This window comes from Lepidochelys kempii, chromosome 11, assembly GCF_965140265.1.
Source record: "Lepidochelys kempii isolate rLepKem1 chromosome 11, rLepKem1.hap2, whole genome shotgun sequence".
Lineage (NCBI taxonomy): Eukaryota > Metazoa > Chordata > Testudines > Cheloniidae > Lepidochelys > Lepidochelys kempii.
This window is the reverse complement of record NC_133266.1, coordinates 45,395,971-45,416,583: the sequence shown is the minus strand read 5'-3', so window position 1 is coordinate 45,416,583 and position 20,613 is coordinate 45,395,971. Positions and strand designations below refer to the sequence as shown.

General features: G+C 51.7%; 1 protein-coding gene across 7 annotated transcripts in view; it reads left to right on the top strand.

The window, feature by feature from the left end:
- SESTD1 (SEC14 and spectrin domain containing 1) overlaps positions 1-20,613 on the top strand; it is a 124,932-nt gene that overhangs the window by 80,175 nt on the left and 24,144 nt on the right. For 6 of the 7 annotated variants that reach the window (XM_073306035.1, XM_073306036.1, XM_073306038.1 and 3 more), the window contains one exon: positions 16,154-16,365. In XM_073306035.1, the coding sequence (XP_073162136.1) occupies positions 16,154-16,365 (212 nt within the window). The remainder of the gene's footprint in view (positions 1-16,153; positions 16,366-20,613) is intronic. The other variant, XM_073306040.1, reaches the window with a different exon arrangement.

The window sequence follows — 20,613 nt, the reverse complement described above, 5'->3', positions numbered from 1 at the left end:
GTTCATTGGCTTACATGAAATGTGTGGTGGTCTCAGCCCAGTTCCCCATAGACAAGCCCCCAAATCACAAAACGCTATCACATTTGGCAATAACTGGCCGCCTTGTTGACAGTCACAGCAAAGGATTGCATACATATGGAGACCATGATAGTTGCCTACCCACTGTTGCTAATATCCAAACTTTAACATTTGCTTAGTTGATTTTACTTTAAAGCAGATGTATGTAATATTGCAATGTTTACTTTTCTCTGCAAATAGCTATTTACTTTTTCTTTCTTTTTTTTTTTTTTACTTAACTATTTTTTTTTAAATCAGTTTTTTGTTAAAGCAGGTTTTTTGGATCCCTGTGGCTTGTAGATGTCATGCTGGATCAATTTCCCTATATGGTTGGTGTCCTCTGTGAAACCTGTTGATGATTTTTTCCCCCTTTTCATAGTGGGCAGGAAACCATGCTGCACCACCAACACTTTGCTGGCCGTGTTAAAAGCTAAACCACAAACTGAATGGGCCTTGGGTAGGGAGACCATACATCCCATTTTGGCCAGAACAGTCCCTTTTTTAAAGTCCTGTCCTGGCTGTCCCAACTTTTTTGGCAAAAGAGGGCATTTGTCCTGTTTGCTTTTGCCAACCTGATCAGTTGGCAAGAGCAAGCAGGATCAATGCTCGCTTTTGTCAAAAAAAAAAAAATAGGGTGTGGAAGAACATGCAGGGAAGCAAGTGGCGATGTCAGCCCTGAGGGGGGGCAGGGCAGGGAGGCAGGGCTCAGGCAGGGGAGCAGGCAGGCAGGGCTCAAGTGAGCAGCAATGCCAGCCCCAGCCTTGAGCAGGGAGGGGGACTTGGGCAAGCGGCTTGGGTCAGCCCTGCATGGGAGAGGGAGGGGCTCAGGCCAGCCCAGCATGAGGGGGAAAGGGGCTCGGGGAAGCAGCTTGGTCCAGCTCTCCGTTGGTGGGGGGGGGCAAGTTGCTGCAGCCAGCCCCAGGCTGGGGGGCTCGGGCTAGCGCAACCCGGTGTCCCACTTTCCTTTTAGGAAATGTGGTCACCCGAGCCTTGGGAAACTAAAATACCTACTTAACTCCTGGAGTTGGGTCCTCCCATTGTAGCTGAAGAATATTGTTGGGGCAATGTGGGGGTACTGGCACCATTTTTGTTTAGGCTTCACAGTGTAGTGGGATTTTTTTTCTTTCCCCCCACTTCTGGATTTATAAGAAGGCTCGCTCTGTGGTTTAAAGAATAAAACCCAGATATTCCCAGTAAACAGTTATTGAGAGCCTATTATGTTAAGCTTACCTTTTGTAATATTTAAAGCCTATAATTTTATTGTTTTATATGTTGCCCTCGTAGTTTCTTTTAACTAATTGGAACAGAAGGGTAATGGTAAAATAGTTTTTTTCCTTCCTTCTTGTATCAGATTTTTTAGTTTATTATTTGTAAGTGGCTTTCATTATTATTTTAATTATTAACCCCCCAAAAAGCTAGTTAAATAGTTAGTCAGTGATGGCCAGATCCACTTCGCACCACAAATAATTTCATAAAATTCCCTGGAAGTACTTGTGGATTAAGGTACTACTTGGTCTGAGTAAGGGCTTGTCTACACTACAAAATTAAGTCGACTTTATCTAATTTGACCTCGAGCCTCCGAATTAAGTCGATTGTGCGTGGCCATGCCATGCTCATTGTCTCGATGGAGTGCGTCCTCCCTAGCAGTGCCTGCATTGATGCACAAAGCAGTGCATCATGGGTCGCTATCCCAAAGTGCAACTTGCCGCAGTGTGTTTTGGGAAGCTTGTGCAATGCATTATGGGACCAAAACATTGTCACAGGAGAGAATGGGAACATTGCGTTGGCACCCCCGATGCACTGTGCTCCCTCCCTCATATCAGTGGCAAACAACCAAGTGGTTTTCAGGCCTTAAAATTGCCATGCATATGCCATAACCCCAGAAGCATGGAGCCTGCTCAATTGTACACCCTTGCTGTGAGCATCTCAAACACCTCGCGCCTTCGCCTATAGTATTTCCAGAGCCAAAGTAGGGTCTGCCGCGTGGAACGTAGCAATGTCCTGCAAGCAGCCCTGCTGCAAGCCATTGAAAAAAACAATTCACAGAGTAGTTGCACTCTGCTGAGCACCATTTCTGGTCCCGTGAAGCAAGCACTGACTGGTGGGACCGCATCGTTTTGCAGGTATGGGATGACGAGCAGTGGCCGCAGAACTTTTGAATGCGGAAGGTCACCTTCCAGGAACTTTGTGCAGAGTTTTCCCTTGCCCTGCAGTTCAGCAACACAAAAATGAGAGCTGCTCTGACAGTGGAGAAGTGAGTGGCGATTGCTATTTGGAAGTTTGCAATGGCAGACAGTTACCGGTCAGTGGGGAATCAATTTGGAGTAGGTAAATCAACCGTGGGAGCTTCTGTGCTCCAAGTGTGTAGCTCCATTTATCGACTTCTGCTATGAAGGGTGGTGAGTCTGGGAAATGTGGAGGACATAGTGGATGGTTATGCCACAATAGGGTTCCCTAATTGCCATGGAACGATAGATGACACGCATATCCACATCTTGGCACCAAACCACCTTGCCAAAGAGTACATAAACCAAAAGGGATACTTTTCAATGGTGTTACAAGCGCTGTTGGATCACAGGAGATGTTTCAGTGACATCAACATCGGATGGGTGGGAAAGGTGCATGACACGCGCATGTTTAGGAACTCGGGTCCGTTCAAAAAGCTGCAACCTGGGACTTTCTTTCCAGACCACAAAATGAACACTGAGATGCCTATACTTATCCTGGGGAACCCAGCCTATCCCTTGCTTCCAGGTTCAACTGTAGGCTCAGCAAGTGCAGAATGGTGGTTGAATGTGCCTTTGGTCATTTGAAAGGGCACTGGAGAAGTTTATTAACAAGGTTGGACCTTATTGAAGAGAACATCCCCATGATTATAGCTGCCTGCTATGTGCTCCCTAATATCTGGGGGGGCGGGGGAAGGGTGAAAATTTTCGGCAGGGGTAGGCAGTTGAGACAGATTGCATGGCAGCCATTTTTGAGCAGCCAGACACCAGGGCAATAAGAAGAGCACAGCAAGGGGTGGTGTGTATCCACGAGGCTTTGAAAAGCTGTTTCAATAATGAGTCACAGTAATGTGAGCTGCTTGTCTGCATTGTGCTCTCCCAAACCTTCACCTGGAATGTATCACTGCCCCTGTAAAGCCAACCCCCCTGCCCAAGCCCATGGCTTCTACTCAATAAAGAACATTTAGTCTTCTTCTAGATGTGTGTTCACGTGCATTCCACATTAGATGTGCGCGCGTTGCATGCATGAAGGTAGGAAACTTTTTCTCTTAGCGGCTCCCGTGGGGCCGGCGGGGCCCCCTGAGTGGTGCGACTGCATTGTGCATATATACCCCTGCCGCCCGACCCCCTCCTGTTCCTTCTTACCGTCCATGGCGGCATTGGAACAACCTGTCTCTCTTGGATGAGAGTAGTCCCTCTCTGTTATCAGCTGTTATCAGTTAGTTAGCATATCTTTGTTGGGGACCTCAGGATTTGTGGTCCGCAGCAGATCGGTCGCTCCATATCAATGTGAAGGCGCTCAGGGCAGTTCGTCTAGCCTGCCAGACATTTCACGCCACTCTGAGTGGTCACAGCATGACAGTTCTGACAGACAACGCTACTGCCATGTTCTGTATAAACAAGCAGGATGGGACCCGTTCCTCACCACTCTGTCGCGAGGGTCTCCTCCTCTGGGACTTTTGTATAGCCCACGCCATTCACCTCGAGGTGTCATATCTCCCGGGGGTGCAAAACGAGCTGGCGGCCTACCTCAGCAGGTCGTATCACATGCACGAGTGGACATTCAGAGCGGACGTCGTGCTTTCGCTCTTCCGCAGGTGGGGGTTTCCCTGGGTAGACCTGTTTGCCCCCAGGGCCAATACCCAGTGTCCGCGGTTCTGCTTGTTCCAGGGCCACAGCCCGGACTCAGTCGCAGATGCGTTTGCGATCCTTTGGGGAGGGGGCTTGATGTATGCTTTCCCCCTCTCCACTTGGTACACAAGGTCCTGCTCAAGGTACGCAGGGACAGGGCAGCTGTGTTCCTCATCGCCACGGCGTGGCCCCGCCAGGACTGGTACACAACGCTCCTAGAGCTGTTGGAGGCCCCGGTAGTCCTGCCCCTACACCGGGACCTCATCGCGCAGGACAGCAGGCGGCTTCTCCACCCTGACCTGCAATCACTACACCTGATGACGTAGAAGCTCCATGGCTAAACGCCTTGGAGAGCCAGTGCTCCCTTCCTGTGCAGCAGATTCTGCTTGGCAGTAGGAAGTCCTCTACCAGGGCTACCTATTTGATCAAGTGGAAAAGGTTCTCGTGTTGGTGTGAGCCCCGAGAGGTGCGGCCGTGCCAAGCCCCGATGCAAGCCATCCTCGAGTACCCCCTGCACCTCAAGCAGCAGGGGCTGGCCCCGTCCTCACTCAGAGTGCACCTGGCGGCCATCTCCGCCTTCTATCCAGGGATTTCAGGGCTCGGTGTTTTCCTACCCAGTGGTGGGACGGTTCCTTAAAGGATTGGAAAGGATGTTTCCGTACTCATGCCCCCCACTTCCTCCTCGGAACCTTAACTTGGTCCACTCTAAGCTCATGGGATCCCCATTTGAGCCCCTCGCTACCTACTCCCTCCTCCACATTTCCCGGAAGGTGGCATTTCTGGTGGCCATTACCTCGGCCAGAAGGGTGTCTGAGCTGAGGGCTTTCACCTCTGAGCCACCGTATACAGTGTTTCACAAGGATAAGGTGCAGCTCCAACCACACCCCAAGTTCCTCCCTAAGGTAGTCTCGCAATTGAATTTGGGCCAGGACATTTGTCTGCCGGTGTTTTTTCCAAAACCCCATACGGACACGAATCACCGCAGCCGACACACCCTGGATGTCTGTCAAGCGCTGGCTTTCTATTTGGAGCGCACCAAGCCCTTTCATAAATCCGCGCAGTTGTTCATGGCCATAGCAGAGAGGATGAAAGGCCTCCCGGTGTCGGCGCAATGGATCTCGTCTTGGATTACAAGCTGCATCCGGGCGTGCTATGAGCTCGCAGGTGTTCTGGCCCCGGCGGTCATGGCCCACTCGATCAGGGTGCAAGCGACTTCCACGGCTTTCCTGGCACAGGTCCCGATCCAAGAGATCTGCAGAACAGCCAGCTGGTACTCGGTGCACACCTTCACGACCCACTACGCGGTCACCCAGCAGGCCAGAGAGGACGCGGCAGTTGGCAGAGTGGTCCTCCGAGCAGTTGTTCCGTGATTCCTACCCTCTTCCAGAGGTAAGCTTGTGATTCACCTAATGTGGAATGGACATGAACAAGCACTCGAAGAAAAAAACAGTTACTTACCTTCTTGTAAATGTTCTTCGAGATGTGGTGTTCACGTCTGTGACAGGTGTCGGTCCTCCGAGCCCCTAGGGGCGATGGAGAGCTATGGTCTCTGTGGCAGGCCTCAGCCACACCTTCCGGGCGTTGGGGAATTAGCGGGGAAGGTGTGCCGGACGGAGTCAGTAGCGCGCCCCTCGGGCAGGGGAGCGCCGGCAAGAGTCAGTAGCGCGCCCCTCAGGCAGGGGAGCGCCGGGGTAGGGGAACGCAGGCCCACCCAACTCCACTGCATTCCAGATCAGGGCCCTGGCAGTGGCGGGAGGCAAAAGTCCCGCCGCTGGGTCAGCGGGGCCGTCCGCGGCCGCTGACCAAACACACCCACCCCACAGTGTAGTTCGGCCCTTGGGCTACTTCCTACCCGGTGTCTCAGGCGGGTCGCTCCGGTCCCTCCATCTCGTCCGAGTATTCTGCTGCGGGCCACTCCCGCTCCCCCTTGGTATCGGACTCACGCTGGCCCGGTCTGCCATCAGCCCCTCCAGGTCCTCTGGGTATTCAGCGGCTGGCAGCCCTGGTTGCCACAGGCCTTCCTTCCGGTCAGGCTCCTCCTTGACCAGGGCTTCGCCTGGGTCAGCAGCAGGATCGCGAGGGAGCAGCCAGCAACCTGTGTCTGTCTCCCTCCCTGGTGCTCTCCTCACTGGGCAGAGGGCTCCGCCCTTTGTACTTCCTGTCCCACCCTTCCCCTTCCGGGGATTGGCAGAAACTTGGCCTGGCCCCGCCCACTCAGGCTGCAAGGGTGGCTCTTTCCCCTCTGGTTTGGAGGGGAGCCACCCTGGCTCCCTACATACCCCACCCTCAAATCCAGCTCCCGCTCTTTGGAGCTGGCGTCCTCACCTTCTCCGAGGCGGGATAGGAAATCCGCATTGGCGTTGTCTCGTCCCGCCCGATGGTGAATCGTGAAGGCATAGGGCTGCAGAGCGAGATACCATCGCATCAGCCTGGCATTATTGTCCTTCATCTTATTAAGCCACTTCAGGGGTGCGTGGTCTGTAACCAGTATGAAGGGGGCCCCGAGGAGGTAATAGCAGAGAGCATCGACTGCCCACTTAATGGCTAGGGCCTCTTTCTCCATGACGGAGTAGTTCCGTTCTCTGGGGAACAGCTTTCGACTGAGGTAAACAATCGGGTGTTCCTCCCCGTCTACCTCCTGCGAGAGGACCGCCCCAAGCCCAAGGCCTGAGGCATCTGTCTGGACAATAAAGTCACGATGAAAGTCGGGGCTGAAGAGTATTGGATCGCTACACAGCCGGTCTTTGATAGTTCGAAAGGCCATCTCGCACTCGTTGGACCAATGCACCTGGCGGGGACTGTCCTTGGTCAAGAGCTCCATTAGCGGGGCCGTAATGCTTGCAAAGTGGGGTACAAACTACCGGTAATAACCAGCTAAGCCCAAAAATTGACGTACTTGCCTCTTCGTGGTCAGCACCGGACATTCCTGGAGTGCTTGGACCTTCCCGATGAGGGGGCGGACCTGTCCCTGGCCCATGGTGTACCCCAGGTAAGTGGTTTCCTCCCACCCAATTCAGCATTTTTTCGGGTTGGCCATCAGCCCGGCTGCACCGAGGTCCCGGAGGACTGCTGCTACTTGGTTAAGGTGTTCCTCCCAGTTATTGCCATAGATGACCTCATCGTCCAGATAGGCCGCCGCATATTTCGTGTGTGGTTGCAACACCCGGTCCATCAAACGCTGGAAGGTTGCCAGGGTCCCATGTAGGCCGAAAGGCATCCGGGTGAAATGGTATAACCCTGAAGGGGTGGCAAACGCGGTCTTCTCCTTGGACCTGGGATCCAAGGGGATCTGCCAGTACCCTTTGGTGAGATCTAAAGTGGTGATATAACAGCCCTCCCCAAGCCGGTCGAGGAGCTCATCGACGCAGGGCATCGGATAGGCATCAAATTTTGAGATGGCGTTGACCCTCCGGAAGTCAATGCAAAACCGCGGGCTCCCATCGGGCCTCCGTACGAGGACGACGGGGCTACGCCACTCGCTCTGGGAGGGCTCAATAACACCCAGCTCCAACATCGCCTGGACTTCCTCCTCTATGGCCTCCCGCATTCGCCTAGACAATGGCCGGGTTGTCTCTCGGACCACCACCCCGGGTTCCATCTGGATCACATGGTAGGTGAGCGTAGTCCACCCGGGTTTCGTGGTGAACGTCTTGGGGAATGCCCTCACTAAGCAGAGTGCCTGTTCTCGCTGCTCGACGGTGAGTGTCTCTGCTAGCTGGGGTTCGCCATTATCCAACTCCTCGGATAATGGTTGGGACCCCAGTTCCAGTTTGGGGGGATATGGAGCCACTAGGAGTCCTTCCCGGTCCCGCCAAGGTTTTAAGAGGTTTACAGGATAAATCTGCTTTTTCTTATGGTGACCAGGTTGCCGAATCTCATAAGTTACCGACCCGACCTGGCGGAGGACCTCATACGGACCCTGCCAGCAGGCAAAAAGCTTTGATTCCTCCGAGGGGAGCAGGAGGAGTACTCGGTCCCCTGGCCCGAATGATCGAGCCTGGGCGCCCCAATTGTAGTGTTGCTCCTGGGCTCTTTGGGTGGTGTTTAAGTTCTCCCTCGCGAGCTCGCCCGCCCGTGCCAGCCCCCCTGCAGTTGTAAGACATATCGCAAGAGACCCTGTGTTGCGGACGGGTTGTGTTCCCAAGTCTCTCTCAAGAGGTCCAACACCCCGCGGGGTCGCCACCCATAGAGGAGCTTGAACGGGGAGAACTTCGTGGACGCCTGTGGGACTTCTCGAATCACCAGTAGTAAAGAAGGGAGCAGCTGGTTCCACTGGCGGAGGTTCTGGGTGGGGAAACGCCACAACATCCCCTTCAGGGTCCGGTTGAACCGCTCGACCAACCCGTCAGTCTGGGGATGGTAGACCGAGGTCTGCAATTTCTTAATCCCCAATAGGGCACATACCTGGTGGAACAGCTTAGATGTGAAGTTGGTCCCTTGATCAGTGAGTATCTCCCATGGGAGGCCCACCCTTGTGAAGATCTTCACGAGCTCCGCAGCGATAGTGCGGGCGGTGATGCTTCTCAAGGGGATGGCCTCCGGGAAGTGGGTGGCGTAGTCCATCAGGACGAGGATGTATTGATGGCCCGCCTTGCTTTTTGGGAACGGCCCGACCAGGTCCATTGCTATCCGCTCAAATGGCACACCTACGACTGGTAACGGGACCAGGGGGGCCTTCCGTACCCTGGCCGGGGCTGCATGTTGGCAGTCCAGGCATGACGCACAATACTCCTTCACCTCACGGTGGACACCGGGCCAGAAGAACCTGGCCAGGACCCTGGCCGCAGTTTTTTCCTGCCCTAAATGGCCGGCAGCCGGGATGTCATGTGCAAGCTTCAGGACAGCCCGACGATGGATGCGGGGGACCACGAGCTGGGTCCAGACCTCTTGGGTCTGGGGGTCTCGGTCAAGGCGGTAGAGCCGCTCGTGGTTGAGTTCAAACCTGGGCCAATGGGTGGTGCGCTGCGCCTCCACGACCTCACCATCCACCGGGGCCAGCTGCTCATAGGCAAACCGGAGCGTAGGATCCTCCCTTGGATCTCGGCTAAAGTCCACCAGGTCAGGAGGGTGGGGCCTGCCCGGGGGTGGGGCCTGGTTCAGCTCCAGGGTCGGAGCTCGAGTCAGGTCCTGTCTTCTTCTCAGGCGGGGCTCCCTCGAACGCCTCTTTGGTGGGTAGGGATTGGAGCACCTCGACAAAGTCTGGCCAGTCACGGCCCAGGATAACTGGATAGGCGAGGGATGATGCCACCGCCACATTCATCAACTGAGTCACTCCGTGCACCGTGATGGGGACCTGCACCGTGGGGTACGATTTTACATCTCCGTGGATGCACTGAATCCGTACTTCCCCAGTGGTCCGCTTGGTGTCCGAGAAGAGTGCCCGGCGGACAAGGGTCTGCCCACAGCCCAAATCGACTAGACTTACCACGGGGACCCTGGCGACTTCCATGGGAGCTGTCAGTTTGGCCATGGAGGGCAGACGGGCCCGTCGCTCCCCGGTGCACACCAGGTCAAAGTTGCAGTCCATTGCAGAACAGCCCCGTTGCAGATGCCCATACTCGCCACATTGGAAACAAGGTCCTACCTCTGGGCGCGCCGGCCGCGTGGAGGCACCAGTGGGGCCGCAGAGTGGGCCGTGGTCGGGTTAAGCGTCCAGGGCCGGAGAGTGGTGTTGACTCGGGCTGTCGGGAAAACTCGGTCCTGCTGCCTTCTGGTCGTTGGGTACGGTGGGGTGCGTTGGTTTGGGAGGTGAGCCCCCTCCGTTCAAGTTTCTGTGCATTGGGTCCCGGGTTTCGGGTGCGGGTGGCCGGTCCTATTGGGGCCTCAGCCTTGAGAAAGTCCTCCATAAGCGCGACGGCTGAGCTCAGACTTTGTGGCCGGTGCCGTAACACCCAAGCCCTCCCCTGGGGTGGGAGGATGTGCACGAATTGTTCGAGGATGACCTGTTCCGTCACCTCAGTTGCGGTTTGACGCTCGGGTTGGAGCCATCGGGTACCCGCGTCCTTCAGTTCCTGGGCCACCGCCCGGGGTCTGGCGCCCAGTGGGTAGACCTTTTTCCGAAACCGTCGCCGAAAGGTTTCCGGGGTAATGTGGAAGGCATCCAAGATAGCCGCTTTCACTCGAGCATAAAGGCAGGCCTCATCATCTGGGGGCCCACGGTAAGCCTTCTGGGCTAGCCCCGTCAGATATGGGGCAAGGAGTGTCGCCCATTGGTCAGGCACCCAACCAGCGACTGAGGCAACCCGCTTGAAGGTCACTAGGTAGGCTTCCGGGTCATCCTCCGGCCCCATCTTGGCCAGACGGATCAGTGGGGTGGGAGGGGTCGGGGTGGCTGCCCGCTCCGGTTGAGCACCACCATGGCCCGACCACAGGGTTGCAAGCTGCTGGAAGCATTGGGTTTGTTGTTCCTGGTGCTGGGCCCCCAGGGTTTGAAGCAACTGCTGCTGCACGAGTTGGTGCTGCTGCTGTTGCTGGCTTTCAGCCAGGAACTTGATAAGCCTTTCCATCTCCATCTTTCCAGTAGGGGAGCTTCAGAGGCGCCCTCGCACTAACCCCTTTCAGCAGGGGTTGGGATCTCCTGCCCGCATTCTACACCACTTGTGACAGGTGTCAGTCCTCCGAGCCCCTAGGGGCGATGGAGAGCTATGGTCTCCGTGGCAGGCCTCAGCCACACCTTCTGGGTGTTGGGGAATTAGCGGGGAAGGTGTGCCGGCCGGAGTCAGTAGCGCGCCCCTCGGGCAGGGGAGTGCCGGCAAGAGTCAGTAGTGCGCCGCTCAGGCAGGGGAGCGCTGGGGTAGGGGAACGCAGGCCCACCCAACTCCACTGCATTCCAGCCCAGGGCCCTGGCAGTGGCGGGAGGCGAAAGTCCCGCCGCTGGGTCAGCGGGGCCGTCCGAACACACCCACCCCACAGTGTAGTTCGGCCCATGGCTACTTCCTACCCCGTGTCTCAGGCAGGTCGCTGCGGTCCCTCCATCTCCTCCGGGTATTCTGCTGTGGGCAGCTCCGGTCCCTCCATCTCATCCGGGTATTCCGCTGCGGGCCACTCCCGCTCCCCCTCGGTATTGGACTCATGCTGGCCCGGGCTGCCGTCAGACCCCTCCAGGTCCTCTGGGTATTCAGCGGCTGGCAGCCCTGGTTGCCACAGGCCTTCCTCCTGGTCAGGCTCCTCCTTGACCAGGGCTTCGCCTGCGTCAGCAGCAGGATTGCGAGGGAGCAGCCAGCAGCCTGTGTCTGCCTCCCTCCCTGGTGCTCTCCTCACTGGGCAGAGGGCCCCGCCCTTTGTACTTCCTGTCCCACCCTTCCCCTTCCGGGGATTGGCGGAAGCTTGGCCTGGCCCCACCCACTCAGGCTGCAAGGGTGGCTCTTTCCCCTCTGGTTTGGAGGGGAACCACCCTGGCTCCCTACAACGTCCATTCCACCACCCACTCTCCTACTCTTCTGTCGAGTCACCGGCAAGAAGGAACTGGAGGGGGTCGGGTGGCAGGGGTATATATGCATGGCTCAGTGGCACCACTCAGGGGGCCCGTCCGCCCAACGGGAGCCACTAGGGGAAAAAGGTTCCGACGCTTGCACACGCAACGCACACACACCTAATGTGGAATGGACGTGAAGACACAGCTCAAAGAACAACAGTTACGAGAAGGTAAGTAACGGTTATTTTGTCTAATCCATTTACTTTAACAAACATAAGTAAAGAGGGAAAATGGGGGAAAAAAAAGGTAACCTAGGGGAAAAGGGGTTGTAAAGTTGGAACAGGAGAAACATTTTCAGCTGTGTAATGTAACACTGTATTCCAGACCATCAAAGGTCTGTGAATCTGCGCCTTCTCTGTTCCTTGTACCCTCTCCCTGAGTTAAGTGAATGGGGTAATGGACTTTTCACCCACGCCTCATGGAACGCTTGGGGGAGGGTGATTCTGTGCCAGGCGATGCTGGCTGGCTGTCCATCAAGGTCTGCAGAGGGACTCTACCCTCCTGCTTCTGTTCCTGCAGTTCAATCAGACGCCTCAACGTGTCTGCTTGGTCCCTCATAATCCGAAGCATCTCATCCTGCGCTGCCTCATTGGAAGCTTTCCTGCTCTCAATGTCCATGTCTAACTTCTCAGACAGTGAAATCCCCCATGCTTTCAGCTCTGTGTCAGCTGTCCCAGAGGCATTCATTATCTCGGTGAACATGTCCTCCCTCTTTCTCTTTCTCCTCCTTCTAATCAGTGAAAGTCTGCTTTCAGGTGTTGATGACACACCGAAGGACACATTTCCAGCTGTCAGTCATGGGAAAAAATAAAGAAGCCATTGTACATGAATAAAACGTTTCCAGCAAAAGGCCATTTTCATAAAAAAACCCTCTTATTACACAAGATGTAAGCCATAACATAATCAGAATCCGTAACCGTTCACTATGCTGCTCCAGCCATGGTGAATAGGCCCCGCCAGGTCACGGGTGACCACACTTTTAATGAAGTTTATGGCAGGCTCATGTCGGGAGCAGAGCTAGATAGTGGAACAATGGCCCTTCCCCATTGCACCACGGGGAAACTGTTTACGAATGGGGTAGGAGGGAAAGTTTTCACTCCCAAATTGCGGAATCTCTCATGTGGGGTCCCAGTCCCCTATCAGCCACTTTAAACTACTTGCCGATGCGTGCCAAGCACAGTAAAGGCACATTAGCGGCCATGTGGTTTGGCAATCCGGAATGTGGGGGGTTGGGTGGGTCTACATGCCCTCTCCTCCCCCCCCCCCATAAGAGCACTTTTAATGAGAACTTCCCCCGTTTCCCCTAGGCAACCCTATGTGATATCAGTCTTCTGAGGGTGTCATAAATATAAAGGGAAGGGTAAACCCCTTTGAAATCCCTCCTGGCCAGGGGAAAGCTCCTCTCACCTGTAAAGGGTTAAGAAGCTAAAGGTAACCTCGCTGGCACCTGACCAAAATGACCAATGAGGAGACAAGATACTTTCAAAAGCTGGGAGGAGGGAGAGAAACAAAGGGTCTGTGTGTCTGTCTGTAGTCTTCTTTGTCGGGGATAGACCAGGAATGGAGTCTTAGAACTTTTAGTAAGTAATCTAGCTAGGTATGTGTTAGATTATGATTTCTTTAAATGGCTGAGAAAAGAATTGTGCTGAATAGAATAACTATTTCTGTCTGTGTATCTTTTTTGTAACTTAAGGTTTTGCCTAGAGGGGTTCTCTATGTTTTTGAATCTAATTACCCTGTAAGATATCTACCATCCTGATTTTACAGGGGGGATTTCTTTATTTCTATTTACTTCTATCTTTTATTAAAAGTCTTCTTGTAAGAAAACTGAATGCTTTTTCATTGTTCTCAGATCCAAGGGTTTGGGTCTGTGGTCACCTATGCAAATTGGTGAGGCTTTTTATCCAACATTTCCCAGGAAAGGGGGGGTGCAAGTGTTGGGAGGATTGTTCATTGTTCTTAAGATCCAAGGGTCTGGGTCTGTAGTCACCTAGGCAGATTGGTGAGGCTTTTTACCAAACCTTGTCCAGGAAGTGGGGTGCAGGGTTTTGGGAAGTATTTGGGGGGGAAAGACGCGTCCAAACAGCTCTTCCTCAGTAACCAGTATTAGTTTGGTGGTGGTAGCGGCCAGTCCAAGGACAACGGGGGGAATATTTTGTACCTTGGGGAAGTTTTGACCTAAGCTGGTAAAGATAAGCTTAGGAGGTTTTTTCATGCAGGTCCCCACATCTGTACCCTAGAGTTCAGAGTGGGGGAGGAACCTTGACAGAGGGTAATAGAGGCGGAAAGGAAAGAGATGTTGCATGCGTCTGAGTATAGACCCGGTCCTTATGCTGCTATGCTGTGTACCACAATGATGCCAACAGAATTAATTCAGGACTTGCATGGGAAAGTGTCCTACCATGGTGGAAGAAATAAGACTGCCCTGCCCAGAAACCTTCTGCAAACAGAGTACCTCCATGAAAGTTGCCTAGAGATATCCATGGAGGATTCCCGGGCTATCCAAGTCCACATAAACTGTCTTTTCCAGGGACCACCCTCTGCATAGCTGGAGCGGCCTCTTGTAAGCCGAGAACCACAGCACCTCGCTTTTTTCTTCACAGTAAACATGCCAACCACCGAATGTGTGTGCCTGCTAAAGTTTAACCGGACTTTGATTGTAACTGTATACTCACCAGAGGTGCCTTCCCCGGCATCATGGTCGGCCACCATGATGTCCTGCGACCCACAGGGCTCCAGGGTTAAAAATATTTCCTGACTCTTGGGGAGAATGGATCCACCACTCACCTGTCTCCCATTCTCCTCCTCCTCCTATTCTTCATCCACCATATCGTCTTCATTGTCCCTAGACTCTCACACCTGTGAGGTGCCCACGTTGCTTGTGGGGGTGCTGGTAGGGTCACCCCTGAGAATTGCATGCAGCCCATTGTGGAACCGGCATGCGTGGGGTTCAGCACCAGAACGACTGTTCGCCTCCCTTGCCTTCTGGTACGCTTGGCGAAGTTCTTTTATTTTCACACAGCACTGCTGTGTCCCCCTCGTGTAGCCCTTCTCCCCCATTCCATGAACAATCTTTGCATAGATGTCAGTGTTTCTTCTGCTTGATCGGAACTCTGCCTGCACAAACTTCTCCCCACACAGCGATGAGATCCATCACTTCCTGTGCAGACCACGCTGGAGCGCATTTGGGGTGTGTAGCCTCAATGATCAGCTGTGCTCAAGCTGCCATGCTCCCAGTGTTGATTAAACAAGAAATGGGAAATCAAAAATTCCCAGGGCTTTAGAAGGGGAGGGGCTGTTTCCTGTGTACCTAGCTGCCATGCAGCAGAACTGAAAATGATCTCCAGCATGGTCACAGATGAGCATTGTGGGACACCATCTGGAGTCCCTATAAGTTGAATTACACAACGCTGAGTCTGCACTAACTTGCAGTTGACCCATGAAAATCAAATTAAGTGCTACGCTTCTCACAGAGGTGGATTACAAAAGTCTACATTACAGGACCTGGTAGTGTAGACACATATGTTAACAGGTCGACTTAAGGCTGCTTCCTTCAAGCTAACTTTTTAGTGTAGACCAGGCCTAAGATTCTCATAGACTGGGCCTGGTTAAGCAAAGGAATAGGCTAAGAAGCTGTAAGGAAGACTCCTGGTAAAAATGTTTTGGATTCAGAACTGTGCTTTTGTATGAATATTTTTCATTAAATATTATAAAATCACCAAAGGTGACAGAAAGAGAAGAAATACAGAGAACCTCAGTTATAGCTGAATTCATCGGTGCTTTCAGCTCATCCATTATATCTAAAAATGAGGATGGAGAGGAAGTGGAAGTGTGAATGCTTTTTTGTGTGTGTACACAGTGGCTTGGAGTGAGCCAGCCTGTATTGTAGAAATGAGAGGGTCAAAATTGTGCTTAGCAATTATTTCTTTTTATTATTTAAATCCACGTTGCAATCAGTGTATATATTTTTCTTAATAAAATTTAATGATTTAAAGAAACGGAATAGTTTATTTATGGAGGTAAGCCTTCTCGATGTTAGTTGTACGTTGGGCTATAGGAAGTCAAAGAATTTTCATGCTTGAAAACTACTAGAAAATATAAATTGGTTATCTTTTAGAATATTGGTCAAATTTAAGGAAGACGGTTTGCTTTCAGATGGTGATTTTGGTGAAAAAGTCCCCTTAACTTCCTTTTCCTATATCTACTACTTAAATACTCTCTCTCCACATTTTCAAAGCCACTAACAAGGCATATAAATAGAAGAAAACTTTTTATAATTGAGTTTAGTTTATTAGAACCAGTAGAATTGAAGGTCTGATTTACTCTCAGTTAAGTTATTCAAAGACCTTAAAGTGTTTTAGATCAGTTACTCCCAAAATAGAACTTCTTGGAGTCAATAAAGGGACCCTGAAACACATTTTGAAAATCTGTTGGAAACTACCATGAATTTGAGAAGGAATCTTACTTCAGTTTAGATTTTACATACTATTCGCTTTGTGTGTGCATACTTTTTTGTTGTTCCCCTTCCCCTAAAATATACTGGGCCAGATTCTGTCCTAATTTGCAGCCAGTACAGTCCCATTGACGGACAGTATTTTGCCTGTTGTCTACAAAGAAACATCATTAAATGTACCAGTATACTTCAGTTCATTAGATGTAAGAATATAATGTCTGGTAACCTTAAAAACTAATTTCTGCTTCCTAATGATTTTCACTGCATCTGTGGTTATTAATTATGATTGTATTGCTCTATTTATCTTTAAAGGTCATGAGCTATTATCAGAGTTACAGCAGCGTCGGTTTAATGGTTCAGATGGAGGGGTCTCATGGTCTCCCATGGACGATGAGCTGCTTGCTCAGCCACAGGTCATGAAGCTATTAGATTCACTCCGAGAACAGTATACGCGTTACCAGGAAGTTTGTAGACAACGTAGCAAGCGCACACAGCTAGAGGAGATTCAACAGAAGGTAATGCAGGTAAGCACCAAGATTCTCTTGGTACCATATTTTTTTTATCATGTAACCTTTTGATTTTGCAGGGTTAACAAAAATCCATCTAAAACAAACCTGGCTTTAATCTGTTTAGTATTGTCTGTAATATGTGCTATTAAAAACATCTGTGGGGCGGTGGGTTTGTTTTGCAATGTCTAGGACTGTTAAAAATCGTTACCTGCCCTCAGTGTATTCCTACGGTGTGTGCCTGTGTGTAATTTAGGAAGCATATGCCATATAATTCTTTACTGCTTAATTCTAAATATCTGAGAAGTCAGTCATAAATAGCTTAAAGTGATATATTTTTAAACTAGATTCAAGCTAAATATTACAGTGTTTCACAGCTTTGTAGTAATGTTGAGTTCTCTGTTAGACCTCTGTCTGGATTGAATACAACAGACAATTCTGTTACATTTTTTGTTTATATTGAAATTGAGTCTTACGCTCTGACTTTTAGGTCTGGGTAAGCTGCAGTTCATGTAAGACTAAGGGTATGTCTACACTACGGAATAAGGTCGAATTTATAGAAGTCGGTTTTTTAGAAATCGGTTTTAGATATTCGAGAGTATGTGTCCCCACAGAAAATGCTCTAAGTGCATTAAGTGCATTAACTCGGCGGAGTGCTTCCACAGTACCAAGGCTAGAGTCGACTTCCGGAGCGTTGCACTGTGGGTAGCTATCCCACAGTTCCCACAGTCTCCGCTGCCCATTGGAATTCTGGGTTGAGATCCCAATGCCTGATGGGGCTAAAACATTGTCGCGGGTGGTTCTGGGTACATATCGTCAGGCCCCCGTTCCCTCCCTCCCTCCGTGAAAGCAAGGGCAGACAATCGTTTCGCGCCTTTTTTCCTGAGTTACCTGTGCAGATGCCATACCACGGCAAGCATGGAGCCCGCTCAGGTAACCGTCACCGTATGTCTCCTGGGTGCTGGCAGATGTGGTACTGCATTGCTACACAGTAGCAGCAACCCCTTGCCTTGTGGCACCAGACGGTACAGTACGACTGGTAGCTGTCATCGTCATGTCCGAGGTGCTCCTGGCCACGTCGGCCACGAGCACCTGGGCAGACATGGGCGCAGGGACTAAATTTGGAGTGACTTGACCAGGTCATTCTCTTCAGTCCTGCAGTCAGTCCTATTGAATCGTCTTATGGTGAGCAGGCAGGCAATATGGATTGCTAGCAGTCCTATTGCACCATCTTCTGCCGAGCAGCCATGAGATGTGGATGTCATGCAGTCCTTCTGCACCATCTGCTGCCAGCCAAAGATGTAAAAGATAGGTGGAGTGGATCAAAACAAGAAATAGACCAGATTTGTTTTGTACTCATTTGCCTCCTCCCCCATCTAGGGGACTCATTCCTCTATGTCACACTGCAGTCACTCACAGGGAAGGTGCAGCGAGGTAAATCTAGCCATGTATCAATCAGAGGCCAGACTAACCTCCTTGTTCCAATAAGAACAATAACTTAGGTGCACCATTTCTTATTGGAACCCTCCGTGAAGTCCTGCCTGAAATACTCCTTGATGTAAAGCCACCCCCTTTGTTGATTTTAGCTCCCTGAAGCCAACCCTGTAAGCCGTGTTGTCAGTCGCCCCTCCCTCCGTCAGAGCAACGGCAGACAATCGTTCCGCGCCTTTTTTCTGTGCGGACGCCATACCAAGGCAAGCATGGAGGCTGCTCAATTCACTTTGGCAATTAGGAGCACATTCAACACCATACGCATTATCTAGCAGTATATGCAGCACCAGAACCTGGCAAAGCGATACCGGACGAGGAGGCGATGTCAGCGCGGTCACGTGAGTGATCAGGACATGGACACAGATTTCTCTGAAAGCACGGGCCCTGCCAATACATGCATCATGGTGCTAATGGGGCAGGTTCATGCTGTGGAACGCTGATTCTGGGCTCGGGAAACAAGCACAGACTGGTGGGACCGCATAGTGTTGCAGGTCTGGGACGATTCCCAGTGGCTGCGAAACTTTCGCATGCGTAAGGGCACTTTCATGGAACTTGGTGACTTGCTTTCCCCTGCCCTGAAGCACATGAATACCAAGATGAGAGCAGCCCTCACAGTTGAGAAGCGAGTGGTGATAGCCCTGTGGAAGCTTGCAACGCCAGACAGCTACCGGTCAGTTGGGAATCAATTTGGAGTGGGGAAATCTACTGTTGGGGCTGCTGTGATGCAAGTAGCCCACGCAATCAAAGATCTGCTGATATCAAGGGTAGTGACCCTGGGAAATGTGCAGGTCATAGCAGATGGCTTTGCTGCAATGGGATTCCCTAACTGTGGTGGGCCCATAGACGGAACCCATATCCCTATCTTGGCACCGGAGCACCAAGCCGCCGAATACATAAACCGCAAGGGGTACTTTTCAATAGTGCTGCAAGCTCTGGTGGATCACAAGGGACGTTTCACCAACATCAACATGGGATGGCCGGGAAAGGTACATGACGCTCGCATCTTCAGGAACTCTGGTCTGTTTCAAAAGCTGCAGGAAGGGACTTTATTCCCAGACCAGAAAATAACTGTTGGGGATGTTGAAATGCCTATACGTATCCTTGGGGACCCAGCCTACCCCTTAATGCCATGGCTCATAAAGCCGTACACAGGCAGCCTGGACAGTAGACAGGAGCTGTTCAACTACAGGCTGAGCAAGTGCAGAATGGTGGTAGAATGTGCATTTGGACGTTTAAAGGCGCGCTGGCGCAGTTTACTGACTCGCTTAGACCTCAGCGAAACCAATATTCCCACGTTTCAGAGTAACAGCCGTGTTAGTCTGTATTCGCAAAAAGAAAAGGAGTACTTGTGGCACCTTAGAGACTAACCAATTTATTTGAGCATGTTATTACTGTTATTAAACTGTTATTACTGCTTGCTGTGTGCTCCACAATATCTGTGAGAGGAAGGGGGAGACGTTTATGGCGGGGTGGGAGGTTGAGGCAAATCGCCTGGCTGCTGGTTACGCGCAGCCAGACACCAGGGTGGTTAGAAGAGCACAGGAGGGCGCGGTACGCATCAGAGAAGCTTTGAAAACCAGTTTCATGACTGGCCAGGCTACAGTGTGAAAGTTCTGTTTGTTTCTCCTTGATGAAACCCCCCGCCCCTTGGTTCACTCTACTTCCCTGTAAGCTAACCACCCTCCCCTCCTCCCTTCGATCACCACTTGCAGAGGCAATAAAGTCATTGTTGCTTCACATTCATGCATTCTTTATTCATTCATCACACAAATAGGGGGATGACTACCAAGGTAGCCCAGGAGGGGTGGTGGAGGAGGGAAGGAAAATGTCACGCAGCACTTTAAAAGTTTACAACTTTAAAATTTATTGAATGCCAGCCTTCTTTTTTTGGGCAATCCTCTGTGGCGGAGTGGCTGGTTGGCCGGTGGCCCCCCCCACCGCATTCTTTGGCGTCTGGGTGTGGAGGCTATGGAACTTGGGGAGGAGGACAGTTGGTTACACAGGGGCTGTAGTGACAGTCTGTGTTCCAGCTGCCTTTGCTGCAGCTCAACCATACACTGGAGCATACTGGTTTGGTCCTCCAGCAGCCTCAGCATTGAATCCTGCCTCCTCTCATCATGCTGCCACCACATTTGAGCTTCAGCCCTGTCTTCAGCCCGCCACTTACTCTCTTCAGCCCACCACCTCTCCTCCCGGTCATTTTGTGCTTTCCTGCACTCTGACATTATTTGCCTCCACGTATTCGTCTGTGCTCTGTCAGTGCGGGAGGACAGCATGAGCTCGGAGAACATCTCGAGTGCGTTTTTTTTTCTTTCTAATCTTCACTAGCCTCTGGGAAGGAGAAGATCCTGTGGTCATTGAAACACATGCAGCTGGTGGAGAAAAAAAAAGGGACAGCGGAATTTAAAAAGACACATTTTATAAAACAGTGGCTACACTCTTTCAGGGTAAACCTTGCTGTTAACATTACATACATAGCACATGTGCTTTCGTTACAAGGTCGCATTTTGCCTCCCCCACCGCGTGGCTACCCCCTCAAACCTCCCCCCTCCCCGTGGCTAACAGCGGGGAACATTTCTGTTTAGCCACAGGCAAACAGCCCAGCAGAAACGGGCTCCTCTGAGTGTCCCCTGAAGAAAAGCTCTCTATTTCAACCAGGTGACCATGAATTATATCTCACTCTCCTGAGGATAACACAGAGAGATAAAGAACGGATGTTGTTTGAACGCCAGCAAACATACACTGCAATGCTTTGTTGTACAATGATTCCTGAGT